The sequence below is a fragment of the Anomaloglossus baeobatrachus genome, chromosome 4, assembly GCF_048569485.1.
Source record: "Anomaloglossus baeobatrachus isolate aAnoBae1 chromosome 4, aAnoBae1.hap1, whole genome shotgun sequence".
NCBI lineage: Eukaryota > Metazoa > Chordata > Amphibia > Anura > Aromobatidae > Anomaloglossus > Anomaloglossus baeobatrachus.
Window position 1 is genome coordinate 613,033,155 of NC_134356.1, and position 15,015 is coordinate 613,048,169.

Sequence of the window (15,015 nt, forward strand, 5' to 3'; positions counted from 1 at the left end):
TCTCCAAACTGCCATTCTGAGATCTCTCCACAGGTGTTCTATGGGATTCAGGTCTGGACTCATTGCTGGCCACTTTAGTAGTCTCCAGTGCTTTTTCTCAAACCATTTTCTAGTGCTTTTTGAAGTGTGTTTTGGGTCATTGTCCTGCTGGAAGACCCATGACCTCTGATGGGAGACCCAGCTTTCTCACACTGGGCCCTACATTATGCTTCAAAATTTGTTGGTAGTCTTCAGACTTCATAATGCCATGCACACGGTCAAGCAGTCCAGTGCCAGAGGCAGCGACGCAACCCCAAAACATCAGGGAACCTCCACCATGTTTGACTGTAGGGACTGTGTTCTTTTCTTTAAATGCCTCTTTTTTTTCCTGTAAACTCCATGTTGATGGCTTTCCCCAAAAAGCTCTACTTTTGTCTCATCTGACCAGAGAACATTCTTCCAAAACATTTTAGGCTTTCTCAGGTAAGTTTTGGCAAACTCCAGCCTGGCTTTTGTAGGTCTCTGGGTAAGAAGTGGGGTCTTCCTGGGTATCCTACCATACAGTCCTTTTTCATTCAGACGCAGACGGATAGTACGGGTTGACACTGTTGCACCCTCGGACTGCAGGGCAGCTTGAACTTGTTTGGATGTTAGTCGAGGTTATTTATCCACCATCCGCACAATCTTGCGTTGAAGAAGGGAATTTTGTTACTTACCGTAAATTCCTTTTCTTCTAGCTCCAATTGGGAGACCCAGACGATTGGGTGTATAGCTACTGCCTCCGGAGGCCACACAAAGTATTACACTAAAAAGTGTAAGGCCCCTCCCCTTCTGCATATACACCCCCCGTGGATCACGGGCTGCTTCAGTTTTAGTGCAAAAGCAAGAAGGAGGAAAGCCAATAACTGGTTAAACAATTCAATCCGAAGGAACATCGGAGAACCGAAACCATTCAACATGAACAACATGTGTACCCGAACAACCAAAAAATCCCGAAGGAACAGGGGCGGGTGCTGGGTCTCCCAATTGGAGCTAGAAGAAAAGGAATTTACGGTAAGTAACAAAATTCCCTTCTTCTTCGGCGCTCCATTGGGAGACCCAGACGATTGGGACGTCCAAAAGCAGTCCCTGGGTGGGTAAATTAATACCTCAAGTTTGGACTGTAAAAACAGCCCTTCCCTACATGGAGGCAACCGCCGCCTGCAGGACTCTTCTACTTAGGCTGGCATCCGCCTAAGCGTAGGCATGCACCTGATAACGCTTGGTGAAGGTGTGCAGACTCGCCCAGGTAGCCGTCTGGTACACCTGCTGAGCCGTAGCCTGGTGCCGTAATGTCCAGGACGCACCCACGGCTCTGGTAGAATGGGCCTTCAGCCCTGATGGAACCGGAAGCCCAGCAGAACGGTAGGCTTCAAGAATTGGTTCCTTGATACATCGAGCCAGGGTGGATTTGGAAGCCTGCGACCCTTTGCGCTGACCAGCGACAAGTACCAAGGGTGCATCCGAGCGACGCAGGGGCGTCGTGCGGGAAATGTAGATTCTGAGCGCTCTCATCAGATCCAACAAATACAAATCCAATTCATATCGATGAACTGGATGAGGACAAAAGGAAGGTAAGGAGATATCCTGACTGAGATGAAAAGGGGGATACCACCTTAGGGAGAAACCCCGGAATCAGGCGCAGCACTACCTTGTCTTGGTGAAACACCAAGAAGGGAGCTTTGGATGACCGCGCTGCGAGCTCGGACACTCTCTGAAGAGACGTGACCGCTACCAAAAAGGCCACTTTCTGTGAAAGTCGAGAAAGTGAAACATCCCTCAGAGGCTCAAAGGGCGGCTCCTAGAGAGCAATTAGTACCCTGTGCAGATCCCATGGGTCTAACGGCCTCTTGTACGGAGGGACAATGTGACAAACCCCCTGCAGGAACGTGCGTACCTGAGGAAGTCGCCCTATGCGCTTCTGAAAGAATACAGACAGCGCTGGGACTCGTCCGTTAAGGGAGCCGAGCGACAAACCTTTTCCCAAACCAGATTGCAGGAAGGAAGGAAAAGTAGGCAATGCAAATGTCCAGGGAGACACTCCCTGAGCAGAGCACTAAGATAAGAATATCTTCCACGTCTTGTGGTGGATCTCGGCAGACGTCGGCTTCCTAGCCCGTCTCATGGTGACAATGACGTCTTGAGATAATCCTGAAGACGCTAGGATCCAGGACTCAATGGCCACCAGTCAGGTTCAGGGATGTAGAATTCAGATGGAAAAAACGGCCCTTGGGACAGTAAGTCTGGCCGGTCTGGTAGTGCCCACGGTTGGCCGACCGTGAGATGCCACAGATGCAGGTACCACGACCTCCTCGGCCAGTCTGGGGCGACGAGGATGGCGCGGCGGCAATTGGAGCTGATCTTGCGTAGCCCTCTGGGCAACAGTGTCAGAGGGGGAAACACATAGGGTAGCTGGAACTGCGACCAATCCTGAACTAAGGCGCCTGCCGCCAGAGCTCTTTGATCGTGAGACCGCGCCATGAAAATCGGGCCCTTGTTGTTGTGCCGAGACGCCATTAGGGCGACGTCCGGCCTCCCCCAGCGGCTACAGATTTCTTGAGACCCGTCCGGGTGCAGAGACCATTCCCCTGCGTCCATGATCTGGCGACTGAGGAAGTCTGCTTCCCAGTTTTCTACGCCCGGGATGTGAACTGCGGATATGGTGTATGCTCTGTCTTCCACCCACATCAGAATCCGCCGGACTTCCTGGGAGGCTTGCCGACTGCGTGTTCCGCCTTGGTGGTTGATGTATGCCACCGCTGCGAAGTCGTCCGACTGAATTCGGATCTGTTTGCCTTCCAGCCTCTGCTGGAAGGCTTGCAGGGCAAGATACCCTGCCCAGATTTCCAGAACATTGATCTGAAGGGTGGACTCCTCTGAAGAGAGTCCTTGCCCGTCTGAGAAAGGGGTACGTTCCTGTCTAGGGACGTTGACTTCCCATCCCATTGGCGAAGAATGTCCTATAGAAGTGGACGCAGATGAAACTGCGCGAAAAGGACTGCCTCTGCATGAGGCGTCTTAAGGGGTGTGACTGGCCTTGAAGGAGAGACTGCACCCCCGTCTGTAGTGAACGCTGTATGTCCAGCGGGAGCTGCACTATCGCAGAGAGAGTGTGAAGCTCCATGCCAAGATATGTCAGCGATTGGGTCGGTGTCAGATTTAACTTTGAAAAGTTTCTGATCCACCCGAAACTCTGGAGAGTCTCCAGCGCCACATTCAGGCTGTGTCGGCATGCCTCTTGAGAGGGTGCCTTGACAAGTAGATCGTCCAAGTAAGGGATCACAGAGTGACCCTGAGAGTGCAGGACTACTCCCACTGCTGCCATGAACTTGGTGAAAAGCCGTGGGGCTGTCGCCAGACCGAAGGGCAGGGCTACGAACTGAAGATGCTCGTCTTCAATAACGAATCGTAGCCAACACCGGTGCTCTGGAGCAATCGGCACGTGGAGATAAGCATCCTGATGTCTATTGACGATAGGAAATCTCCTTGAGATATGGAGGCAATGACGGAGCGGAGGGATTCCATCCGGAACCGCCTGGTTTTCCCGTGCTTGTTGAGCAGGTTTAGGTCCAAAACGGAACGGAAGAGCCGTCGTTTTTTGGTACCACAACCAGATTGGAGTAAAAACCGTATCTTGTTCCTGAGGAGGAACAGGGATTACCACTCCTTCTGCCTGCAGAAGAGCATCGGCTCGGTCGGGAGGTGAGGAAGTTCTGAAAATCTAGTCGGAGGACGAGAACAGAACTCTATCCTGTACACGTGAGACAAAATGTCTCTCACCCACCGGTCTTTGACCTGTGGCAGCTAAATGTCGCCAAAGCGGGAGAGTCTGCCACCGACCGCGGATGCGGAGAGAGAGAGTTGAACGTCATGAGGAAACCGCCTTGGTAGCGGTTCCTCCGGCTGCCTTCCTTGGGCGTGATTGAGCCTGCCAGGAATCTGCGCCTCTCTGAGCCTTTTGAGTCCTTTTGGACGAGGACAATTGGGACCTGCCCGAGCCTGGGAAGGACCGAAACCTCGACTGTCCCTTCCTCTTGTTGTTTGATCTGGGCTGGTGTAAGGAAGAGTCCTTACCCTTGGACTGTTTAATGATTTCATCCAATCGCTCACCAACAGTCTGTCACCAGATAACGGCAAACTGGTTAAGCACTTTTTTGGAAGCAGAATCTGCTTTCCATTCCCTCAACCACAAGGCTCTGCGTAAAACCACGGAGTTGGCGAACGCCACTGACGTACGGCTCGTAGAGTGCAGGACAGCATTAATAGCGTAAGTCGCAATGCAGACATTGCGAGGTTAAGGACGCCATCTGCGGCACAGATGTACATGTGACAGTGTCCACGTGCGCAAGACCAGCTGAAAAAGCTTGGAATGCCCATACGGCTGCGAATGCCGGAGCAACCGACACGCCGATAGCTTCATAGACAGAATTCAACCAGAGGACCATCTGTCTGTCAATGGCATCTTTAAGTGAAGTCCCATCTTCCACTGCAACTATGGATCTAGCCGCAAGCCTGGAGATAGGGGAATCCACCTTTGGACACTGGGTCCAGCGCTTGACCACGTCAGGGAGAAAAAAGGATAACGTGTATCCTTAATACGATTGGAGAACGCTTATCTGGATAAGTATGGTGTTTCCGGATTGCTTCTCTGAAGTCAGAGTGGCCAGAAAAGTACTCAATATACATTTGAGATACTGAAAAGGGATTTCTCCTGCTGTGAGGCTGAGTCCTCCACCGGAGGAGCTGAGGGAGAAATATCCAACATTCCCTTGATGGACGCTAGAAGATCATTCACTATGGCGTCACTATCCGGAGTATCCGGATTGAGAGCGGTCTCAGGAGCAGAGTCCTGATCAGCTACGTCTGCCTTATCATACAGAGAGTCCCGCTGGGACCCTAACCAGTGATGAAGCCGAGTGCCGCTCCCAGCGAGCTCGCTTAGGCTGTCTGGGACTGTCGTCCGTGTCAGAGCCTGCGCCCTGGGATGCATGGGACCCCCCCGGAGCACTGATTTGTTCCAAATGAGGGCGTATCAACATTGCCCATGGTCCGTCTGGACTGCAAAGTCTCTAAGATGTTAGTCACAGTCACAGACCTATCAGCCGAAACTGCAACTCCGTCCCTGTCCCTGGACAGGGTTCACAGGTGGTTCCTTTAGCCACCTCTAGCAGAGACCCCGGCTGACCAAATGCTACGGGGGAGCATTGCACACAATGGGGACAGTGGAGCCTGCCGTGTGGAACAGTATCACGTGCAGTACAAGCAGCATAGAAAGCCTGTGCCTTGGCACCCTTTCTTTTTTGCTGCTGTTGTCTAGCCATCTAGAAGCATATAGCCAAGAATAGCGACCGTACAGTGCAATGTATAGCATACAAGCAGAAAGTACAAATGAACACTTCAGCACATGCAGTACAAGCAGCATAGAAAGCCTGTGCCTTAGCACCCTTGCTTTTTTGCTGCTGTTGTCTAGCCATCTAGGAGTATATAGCCAAGAATAGCGACCGTACAGTGCAGTGTATAGCATACCAGCATAAAGTACAAATGAACACTTCAGCACATGCAATACAAGCAGCCTAGAAAGCCTGTGCCTTAGCACCCTTGCTTTTTGCTGCTGTAGTCTAGCCATCTAGGCATAAAGTTCAAATGGCATTAGTGGGGTCAGCACTTCAGGTGCTGCTTACCGCCCGCCCAAAGGCGGGTGTGTGGTCACCCGATCCTGTAACTGGTTGCCCAGAGCTTGTCTCCCTTCTCCAGCCCAGACTGCGTGCAGGAATGGCTGCCGGCGTCCTGTGAAGAGGGGCGGGCCCTGGGCGTGCCCCAGCCAAGAGCGGGAAACTGGCGTCCCACTGTGTCCAGTGAAGGGGGCTGGAGAATGCAAAGCAGACTCCAGCTCTCGGCGCTGACTTTCTGTACAGCGTCCCGCCCCTCCCCTGACTGGCAGGGCTGGGGGCGGGAACGAAGCGAAAAACTAGGCCGCAAAGCCGGGGACTCGAGTAATAAGCGCGGCCGTCCTATGTGCACGGCCAGCGCGGAAGTCCCCGGCGCACCACAAGTCCCAGCCGCGCCACAGTGTAAAACACCCCGCAGCGGCCGGCGCGGCAGTTTCTAACACATAAATTCACTCAGCTAAGCTGCAGTGAATAATAGCACAAGCGCTCCGCGCTGTTGTCCCCGGCGCACTAACACTCCCAGCAATGCTGGTGTGTGTGTGCGCGATGTGTACGGGGACACAGAGTACCTTAATGTAGCAGGGCCCTGTCCCTGACGATACCCAGCTCCATATCCAGCAGGATCTCCGGGTCTGTGGATGGAGCCCGGTCTCAGTGCCTGGAGACCGGTAAGATCCCACTTCACCCAGAGCCCCGAGGGGGGATGGGGAAGGAAAACAGCATGTGGGCTCCAGCCTCCGTACCCGCAATGGGTACCTCAACCTTAACAAACACCCGACAAAAGTGGGGTGAGAAGGGAGCATGCTGGGGGCCCTAGTATGGGCCCTCTTCTTCCATCCGACATAGTCAGCAGCTGCTGCTGACTAAAACAGTGGAGCTATGCGTGGATGTCTGACCTCCTTCGCACAAAGCATAAAACTGAAGCAGCCCGTGATCCACGGGGGGTGTATATGCAGAAGGGGAGGGGCCTTACACTTTTTAGTGTAATACTTTGTGTGGCCTCCGGAGGCAGTAGCTATACACCCAATCGTCTGGGTCTCCCAATGGAGCGCCGAAGAAATCTCTCGTCAATTTTTCTTTTCCTTCCACATCTAGGAAGGTTAGCCACAGTGCCATGGGCTTTACACTTCTTGATGACACTGTGCACCGTAGACACAGGAACTTTCAGGTCTTTGGAGATGGACTTGTAGCCTTGAGATTGCTCATGCTTCCTCACAATTTGGATTCTCAAGTCCTCAGACAGTTCTTTGGTCTTCTTTCTTTCCACCATGCTCAATGTGGTACACACAAGGACACAGGACAGAGGTTGAGTCAACTTTAATCCATGTCAACTGGCTGCAAGTGTCATTTAGTTATTGCCAACACCTGTTCGGTGCCACAGGTAAGTTACAGGTGTTGTTAATTACCCAAATTAGAGAAGCATCACATGATTTTTCAAACATTTGTCCACCCCCTCTTTTATGTTTGGTGTGGAATTATATCCAATTTGGCTTTATGACAATTATTTTTCATTGAAGACAAATTAAATGAAGATAATACCAAATAATTTGTGATTGCAATCATTTTCAAGAAGAAACTGAGTATTATCTGACAGAATTGCAGGGGTGCCAATACTTTTGACCAGCACTGTACGTCATAGAGGTCTGCCTGTTTCCGACCAATGACTTATAGGTACGTCATGGCAATCGCGGGAGTTCCTGACTGCGCTGTACCCTCGCCGAGTCTCCGGCTGATGTTCCAGCCAGTACCCTACTCTCACTGCCAGGAGTGGTGCCTGGCAGATTAACCCCCTAAATGCTGTAATCAAGGCATTCAGGAGGCAGGGAGAAGGATTTCTTACCTCTCCCCGGCGATCTGATCCCTGTAATGTGATCACAGGGACTCAATTACTGCCATAGTAACCTGGAGTTCGTCATCATGAAGTCCCCGGGTTACTGAGCTACAGAGAGCCTCACGCACCATGCCGGATGCAGAGTGTGTGCACTCACTGAGTGTGAGTGCAGTACTGACATGTAATTCACTGCAGTGATCAAAGTGCTTAAAAGTGATGTCCCACAAAGGGACTAAGTCAAATAAGTTTTAAAAAGTGGTAAAAATAAATTAATCTGAAAATAAAGAACAAAAAAAATAAAATAATAATATTCCAATAAATATGTAAATTTAGTGTAAAAAAATAAACACATTTGGTACTGCCACGTCCATAACAACCCGATCTATAAAAAAACTAGTTAACTCTCAGTGAAAAATAAAAAAAAGTTGCAAAAACTGTGTCTTTCATCATACAGCTGAAAAAAAAGTTAAATAAAACATGATCAAAAAGTCATAAATATATGAAAATGGTACAGCTGAAAATATCAGCAGCAAATCAAGCCGCCATACAGCTCAGTCAGTGAAAAAAGAAGGGAATTTTGTTACTTACCGTAAATTCCTTTTCTTCTAGCTCCAATTGGGAGACCCAGACGATTGGGTGTATAGCTACTGTCTCCGGAGGCCACACAAAGTATTACACTAAAAAGTGTAAGGCCCCTCCCCTTCTGCATATACACCCCCCGTGGGATCACGGGCTCTCAGTTTTAGTGCAAAAGCAAGAAGGAGGAAAGCCAATAACTGGTTAAACAAATTCAATCCGAAGGAACATCGGAGAACTGAAACCATTCAACATGAACAACATGTGTACCCGAAAAACCAAAAAATCCCGAAGGAAACAGGGCGGGTGCTGGGTCTCCCAATTGGAGCTAGAAGAAAAGGAATTTACGGTAAGTAACAAAATTCCCTTCTTCTTCGGCGCTCCATTGGGAGACCCAGACGATTGGGACGTCCAAAAGCAGTCCCTGGGTGGGTAAATTAATACCTCAAGTTAGGGCCGTAAAACAGCCCTTCCCTACATGGAGGCAACCGCCGCCTGCAGGACTCTTCTACCTAGGCTGGCATCCGCCTAAGCGTAGGCATGCACCTGATAATGCTTGGTGAAAGTGTGCAGACTCGACCAGGTAGCTGCCTGGCACACCTGCTGAGCCGTAGCCTGGTGCCGTAATGCCCAGGACGCACCCACGGCTCTGGTAGAATGGGCCTTCAGCCCTGATGGAACCGGAAGCCCAGCAGAACGGTAGGCTTCAAGAATTGGTTCCTTGATCCATCGAGCCAGGGTGGATTTGGAAGCCTGCGACCCTTTGCGCTGACCAGCGACAATTACAAAGAGTGCATCCGAGCGGCGCAGGGGCGCCGTGCGGGAAATGTAGATTCTGAGCGCTCTCATCAGATCCAACAAATGCAAATCCAATTCATATCGATGAACTGGATGAGGACAAAAGGAAGGTAAGGAGATATCCTGACTGAGATGAAAGGGGGATACCACCTTAGGGAGAAACCCCGGAATCAGGCGCAGCACTACCCTGTCTTGGTGAAACACCAGGAAGGGAGCTTTGGATGACCGCGCTGCTAGCCCGGACACTCCCTGAAGAGACGTGACCGCTACCAAAAAAGGCCACTTTCTGTGAAAGTCGAGAAAGTGAAACATCCCTCAGAGGCTCAAAGGGCGGCTCCTGGAGAGCAATTAGTACCCTGTTCAGATCCCATGGGTCTAACGGCCTCTTGTACGGAGGGACAATGTGACAAACCCCCTGCAGGAACGTGCGTACCTAAGGAAGTCGTACTATGCGCTTCTGAAAGAATACAGACAGCGCTGGGACTCGTCCGTTAAGGGAGCCGAGCGATAAACCTTTTCCCAAACCAGATTGCAGGAAGGAAGGAAAAGTAGGCAATGCAAATGTCCAGGGAGACACTCCCTGAGCAGAGCACTAAGATAAGAATATCTTCCACGTCTTGTGGTAGATCTTGGCAGACGTCGGCTTCCTAGCCCGTCTCATGGTGGCAATGACGTCTTGAGATAATCCTGAAGACGCTAGGATCCAGGACTCAATGGCCACACAGTCAGGTTCAGGGCCGTCGAATTCAGATGGAAAAAACGGCCCTTGGGACAGTAAGTCTGGCCGGTCTGGTAGTGCCCACGGTTGGCCAACCGTGAGATGCCACAGATGCGGGTACCACGACCTCCTCGGCCAGTCTGGGGCGACGAGGATGGCGCGGCGGCAATCGGAGCTGATCTTGCGTAGCCCTCTGGGCAACAGTGCCAGAGGGGGAAACACATAGGGTAGCTGGAACTGCGACCAATCCTGAACTAAGGCGCCTGCCGCCAGAGGTCTTTGATCGCGAGACCGCGCCATGAAAATCGGGCCCTTGTTGTTGTGCCGAGACGCCATTAGGTCGACGTCCGGCCTCCCCCAGCGGCTACAGATTTCTTGAAACCCGTCCGGGTGCAGAGACCATTCCCCTGCGTCCATGCCCTGGCGACTGAGGAAGTCTGCTTCCCAGTTTTCTACGCCCGGGATGTGAACTGCGGATATGGTGTATGCTCTGTCTTCCACCCACATCAGAATCCGCCGGACTTCCTGGGAGACTTGCCGGCTGCGTGTTCCGCCTTGGTGGTTGATGTATGTCACCGCTGTGAAGTTGTCCGACTGAATTCGGATCTGTTTGCCTTCCAGCCTCTGCTGGAAGGCTTGCAGGGCAAGATACCCTACCCAGATTTCCAGAACATTGACCTGAAGGGTGGACTCCTCTGAAGAGAGTCCTTGCCCGTCTGAGAAAGGGGTACGTTCCTGTCTAGGGACGTCGACTTCCCATCCCAGTGGCGAAGAATGTCCTATAGAAGTGGACGCAGATGAAACTGCGCGAAAGGGACTGCCTCTGCATGAGGCGCCTTAAGGGGTGTGACTGGCCTTGAAGGAGAGACTGCACCCCCGTCTGTAGTGAACGCTGTATGTCCAGCGGGAGCTGCACTATCGCTGAGAGAGTGTGAAGCTCCATGCCAAGATATGTCAGCGATTGGGTCGGTGTCAGATTTCACTTTGAAAAGTTTATGATCCACCCGAAACTCTGGAGAGTCTCCAGCGCCACGTTCAGGCTGTGTTGACATGCCTCTTGAGAGGGTGCCTTGACAAGTAGATCGTCCAAGTAAGGGATCACAGAGTGACCCTGAGAGTGCAGGACTGCTCCCACTGCTGCCATGAACTTGGTGAAAATCCGTGGGGCTGTCGCCAGACCGAAGGGCAGGGCTACGAACTGAAGATGCTCGTCTTCAATAACGAATCGTAGCCAACACCGGTGCTCTGGAGCAATCGGCACGTGGAGATAAGCATCCTGATGTCTATTGACGCTAGGAAATCTCCTTGAGACATTGAGGCAATGACGGAGCGGAGGGATTCCATCCGGAACCGCCTGGTTTTCACGTGCTTGTTGAGCAGTTTTAGGTCCAAAACGGAACGGAAAGAGCCGTCCTTTTTTGGTACCACAACCAGATTGGAGTAAAAACCGTATCTTGTTCCTGAGGAGGAACAGGGATTACCACTCCTTCTGCCTGCAGAAGAGCATCGGCTCGGTCGGGAGGTGAGGAATTTCTGAAGATCTAGCCGGAGGACGAGAAGAGAAGTCTATCCTGTACACGTGAGACAAAATGTCTCTCACCCACCGGTCTTTGACCTTTGGCAGCTAAATGTCGCCAAAGCGGGAGAGTCTGCCACCGACCGCGGATGCGGAGAGAGAGAGCTGAACGTCATGAGGAAACCGCCTTGGTAGCGGTTCCTCCGGCTGCCTTCCTTGGGCGTGATTGAGCCCGCCAGGAATCTGCGCCTCTCTGAGCCTTTTGAGTCCTTTTGGACGAGGACAATTGGGACCTGCCCGAGCCTGTGAAGGACCGAAACCTCGACTGTCCCTTCCTCTGTTGGGTGTTGTTTGATCTGGGCTGGTGTAAGGAAGAGTCCTTACCCTTGGACTGTTTAATGATTTCATCCAATCGCTCACCAAACAGTCTGTCACCAGATAATGGCAAACTAGTTAAGCACTTTTTTGGAAGCAGAATCTGCATTCCATTCCCTCAACCACAAGGCTCTGCGTAAAACCACGGAGTTGGCGGACGCCACTGACGTACGGCTCGTAGAGTGCAGGACAGCATTAATAGCGGAAGTCGCAATGCAGACATTGCGAGGTTAAGGACGCCATCTGCGGCACAGATGTACATGTGACAGTGTCCACGTGCGCAAGACCAGCCGAAATAGCTTGGAATGCCCGTACGGCTGCGAATGCCGGAGCAACCGACACGCCGATAGCTTCATAGACAGAATTCAACCAGAGGACCATCTGTCTGTCAATGGCATCTTTAAGTGAAGTCCCATCTTCCACTGCCACTATGGATCTAGCCGCAAGCCTGGAGATTGGGGGATCCACCTTTGGACACTGGGTCCAGCGCTTGACCACGTCAGGGGGAAAAAGGATAACGTGTATCCTTAATACGATTGGAGAACGCTTATCTGGATAAGTGTGGTGTTTCCGGATTGCTTCTCTGAAGTCAGAGTGGCCAGAAAAGTACTCAATATACATTTGAGATACTGAAAAGGGATTTCTCCTGCTGTGAAGCTGACTCCTCCACTGGAGGAGCTGAGGGAGAAATATCCAACATTCCATTGATGGACGCTAGAAGATCATTCACTATGGCGTCACCATCCGGTGTATCCGGAGTGAGAGCGGTCTCAGGATCAGAGTCCTGATCAGCTACGTCTGCCTCATCATACAGAGAGTCCTGCTGGGACCCTAACCAGTGATGAAGCCGAGTGCCGCTCCCAGCGAGCTCGCTTAGGCTGTCTGGGACTGTCGTCCGTGTCAGAGCCTGCGCCCTGGGATGCATGGGACCCCCCCGGAGCACTGATTTGTTCCAAATGAGGGTGGTCAGGGAGCATTGTATCAACATTGCCCATGGTCCGTCTGGACTGCAAAGTCTCTAAGATGTTAGTCACAGTCACAGACAATCTATCAGCCGAAACTGCAACTCCGTCCCTGTCCCTGGACAGGGTTCACCGGTGGTCCTTTGGCCACCTCTAGCAGAGACCCCGGCTGACCAAGTGATACAGGGGAGCATTGCACACAATGGGGACAGTGGAACCTGTCGTGTGGAACAGTATCACGTGCAGTACAAGCAGCATAGAAAGCCTGTGCCTTGGCACCCTTGCTTTTTTGCTGCCGTTGTCTAGCCATCTAGAAGTATATAGCCAAGAATAGCGACCGTACAGTGCAATGTATAGCATACAAGCAGAAAGTACAAATGAACACTTCAGCACATGCAGTACAAGCAGCATAGAAAACCTGTGCCTTAGCACCCTTGCTTTTTTGCTGCTGTTGTCTAGCCATCTAGGAGTATATAGCCAAGAATAGCGACCGTACAGTGCAGTGTATAGCATACCAGCATGAAGTACAAATGAACACTTCAGCACATGCAATACAAGCAGCCTAGAAAGCCTGTGCCCTAGCACCCTTGCTTTTTTGCTGCTGTAGTCGAGCCATCTAGGCATAAAGTACAAATGGCATTAGTGGGGTCAGCACTTCAGGTGCCGCTTACCGCCCGCAGAAAAGCGGGTGTGTGGTCGCCCGAATCCTGTGACTGGTTGCCCAGAGCTTGTCTCCCTTCTCCAGCCCAGACTGCGTGCAGGAATGGCTGCCGGCGTCCTGTGAAGAGGGGCGGGCCCTGGGCGTGCCCCAGCCAAGAGCGGGAAACTGGCGTCCCACTGTGTCCAGTGAAGGGGGCTGGAGAATGCAAAGCAGACTCCAGCTCTCGGCGCTGACTTTCTGTACAGCGTCCCGCCCCTCCCCTGACTGGCAGGGCTGGGGGCGGGAACGAAGCGAAAACTAGGCCGCAAAGCCGGGGACTCGAGTAATAAGCGCGGCCGTCCTATGTGCACGGCCAGCGCGGAAGTCCCCGGCGCACCACAAGTCCCAGCCGCGCCACAGTGTAAAACACCCCGCAGCGGCCGGCGCGGCAGTTTCTAATACATAAATTCACTCAGCTAAGCTGCAGTGAATAATAGCACAAACGCTCCGCGCTGCTGTCCCCGGCGCACTAGCACTCCCAGCAATGCTGGCGTGTGTGTGCGTGCGCGATGTGTACGGGGACACAGAGTACCTTAATGTAGCAGGGCCCTGTCCCTGACGATATCCAGCTCCATATCCAGCAGGATCTCCGGGTCTGTGGATGGAGCCCGGCCTCAGAGCCTGGAGACCGGTAAGATCCCACTTCACCCAGAGTCCTGAGGGGGGATGGGGAAGGAAAGCAGCATGTGGGCTCCAGCCTCCGTACCCGCAATGGGTACCTCAACCTTACAAACACCGCCGACAAAAGTGGGGTGAGAAGGGAGCATGCTGGGGGCCCCATATGGGCCCACTTTTCTTCCAACCGACATAGTCAGCAGCTGCTGCTGACTAAAAAGAGTGGAGCTATGCTGGATGTCTGACCTCCTTCGCACAAAGCATGAAAACTGAGAGCCCGTGATCCCACGGGGGGTGTATATGCAGAAGGGGAGGGGCCTTACACTTTTTAGTGTAATACTTTGTGTGGCCTCCGGAGGCAGTAGCTATACACCCAATCGTCTGGGTCTCCCAATGGAGCGCCGAAGAAATAAAGCTATAGCTCTCCACACAGTAGTGCAAAAAGTGGGTTTTTTTCTCAATAAAATAGTTTTTATGGTGTAAAAGCGACTGATTGCAGACAATTTTGAAGTCAAATGGCGCTCCTTCCTCCAATCCCTGCACCAAAACAGTTACGGAGACGGCACCAGAGTTCTTGCACGGTTCCGGTCTCTGCTATAAGATTTTACTCAGAAACTACTGGTTTTACAAATAATTTTATAAACCATATATCAGTGCACATTAAATCAGGCCGGTACCTTGACAATGACAAATTCTGCCACATTCTTCACAGTGATAATCAGGCATTCCTGTATGGAGGCGGCACGTACTGCAGACCCAGAAGTGCAAATATCTCCTCCTCAGATGTTGCAGGGATGGAGCAGTCCTGCAGAAAAGAAAAAATAAAGGAGCAAATAATCAAGTCTTGAAGTGAATATTTCACAATTTAAAATGTATGCGTTTATAATTGTTGAGCACGACATTTGCACACGGTGACTTTGGCATCCCCAGGCCATAGGAAACAGGTCAATGTCCGACTGCATCTTGTACAATGCGGCTGCTTCAGCTGAGAATTGGGCGCGACCCCAACACTATCCAGTTCGTAGCCTTGGGGAGAGCAAGGCGCCATTTTTTATTTTTTTTTTTTTTTTTGCAGCCCATAGTCAAGCTCTGAGCTACAATCTCTACCTATTGCCAGTGTTCAGCAGCGAGTGGTGACAGAAGATCCAGACAGCGGAAGTGAGAACAAGTCAGCAGCCTGGTATTGTACTACTACTCAGGCTACTGAGCTGTTCTTACCACTAAAAAGGACTTACCG

At 51.7% G+C, this 15,015-nt stretch overlaps 1 protein-coding gene across 6 annotated transcripts in view; it reads right to left on the minus strand.

The window, feature by feature from the left end:
• The window catches only part of LOC142304143 (DNA-directed DNA/RNA polymerase mu-like), a 144,182-nt gene that overhangs the window by 39,203 nt on the left and 89,964 nt on the right, over window positions 1-15,015 (minus strand). For all 6 annotated transcript variants that reach the window (XM_075346222.1, XM_075346218.1, XM_075346220.1 and 3 more), the window contains exon 14: window positions 14,456-14,583. In XM_075346222.1, the coding sequence (XP_075202337.1) occupies window positions 14,497-14,583 (87 nt within the window). In that variant the 3' untranslated portion in view covers window positions 14,456-14,496. The remainder of the gene's footprint in view (window positions 1-14,455; window positions 14,584-15,015) is intronic.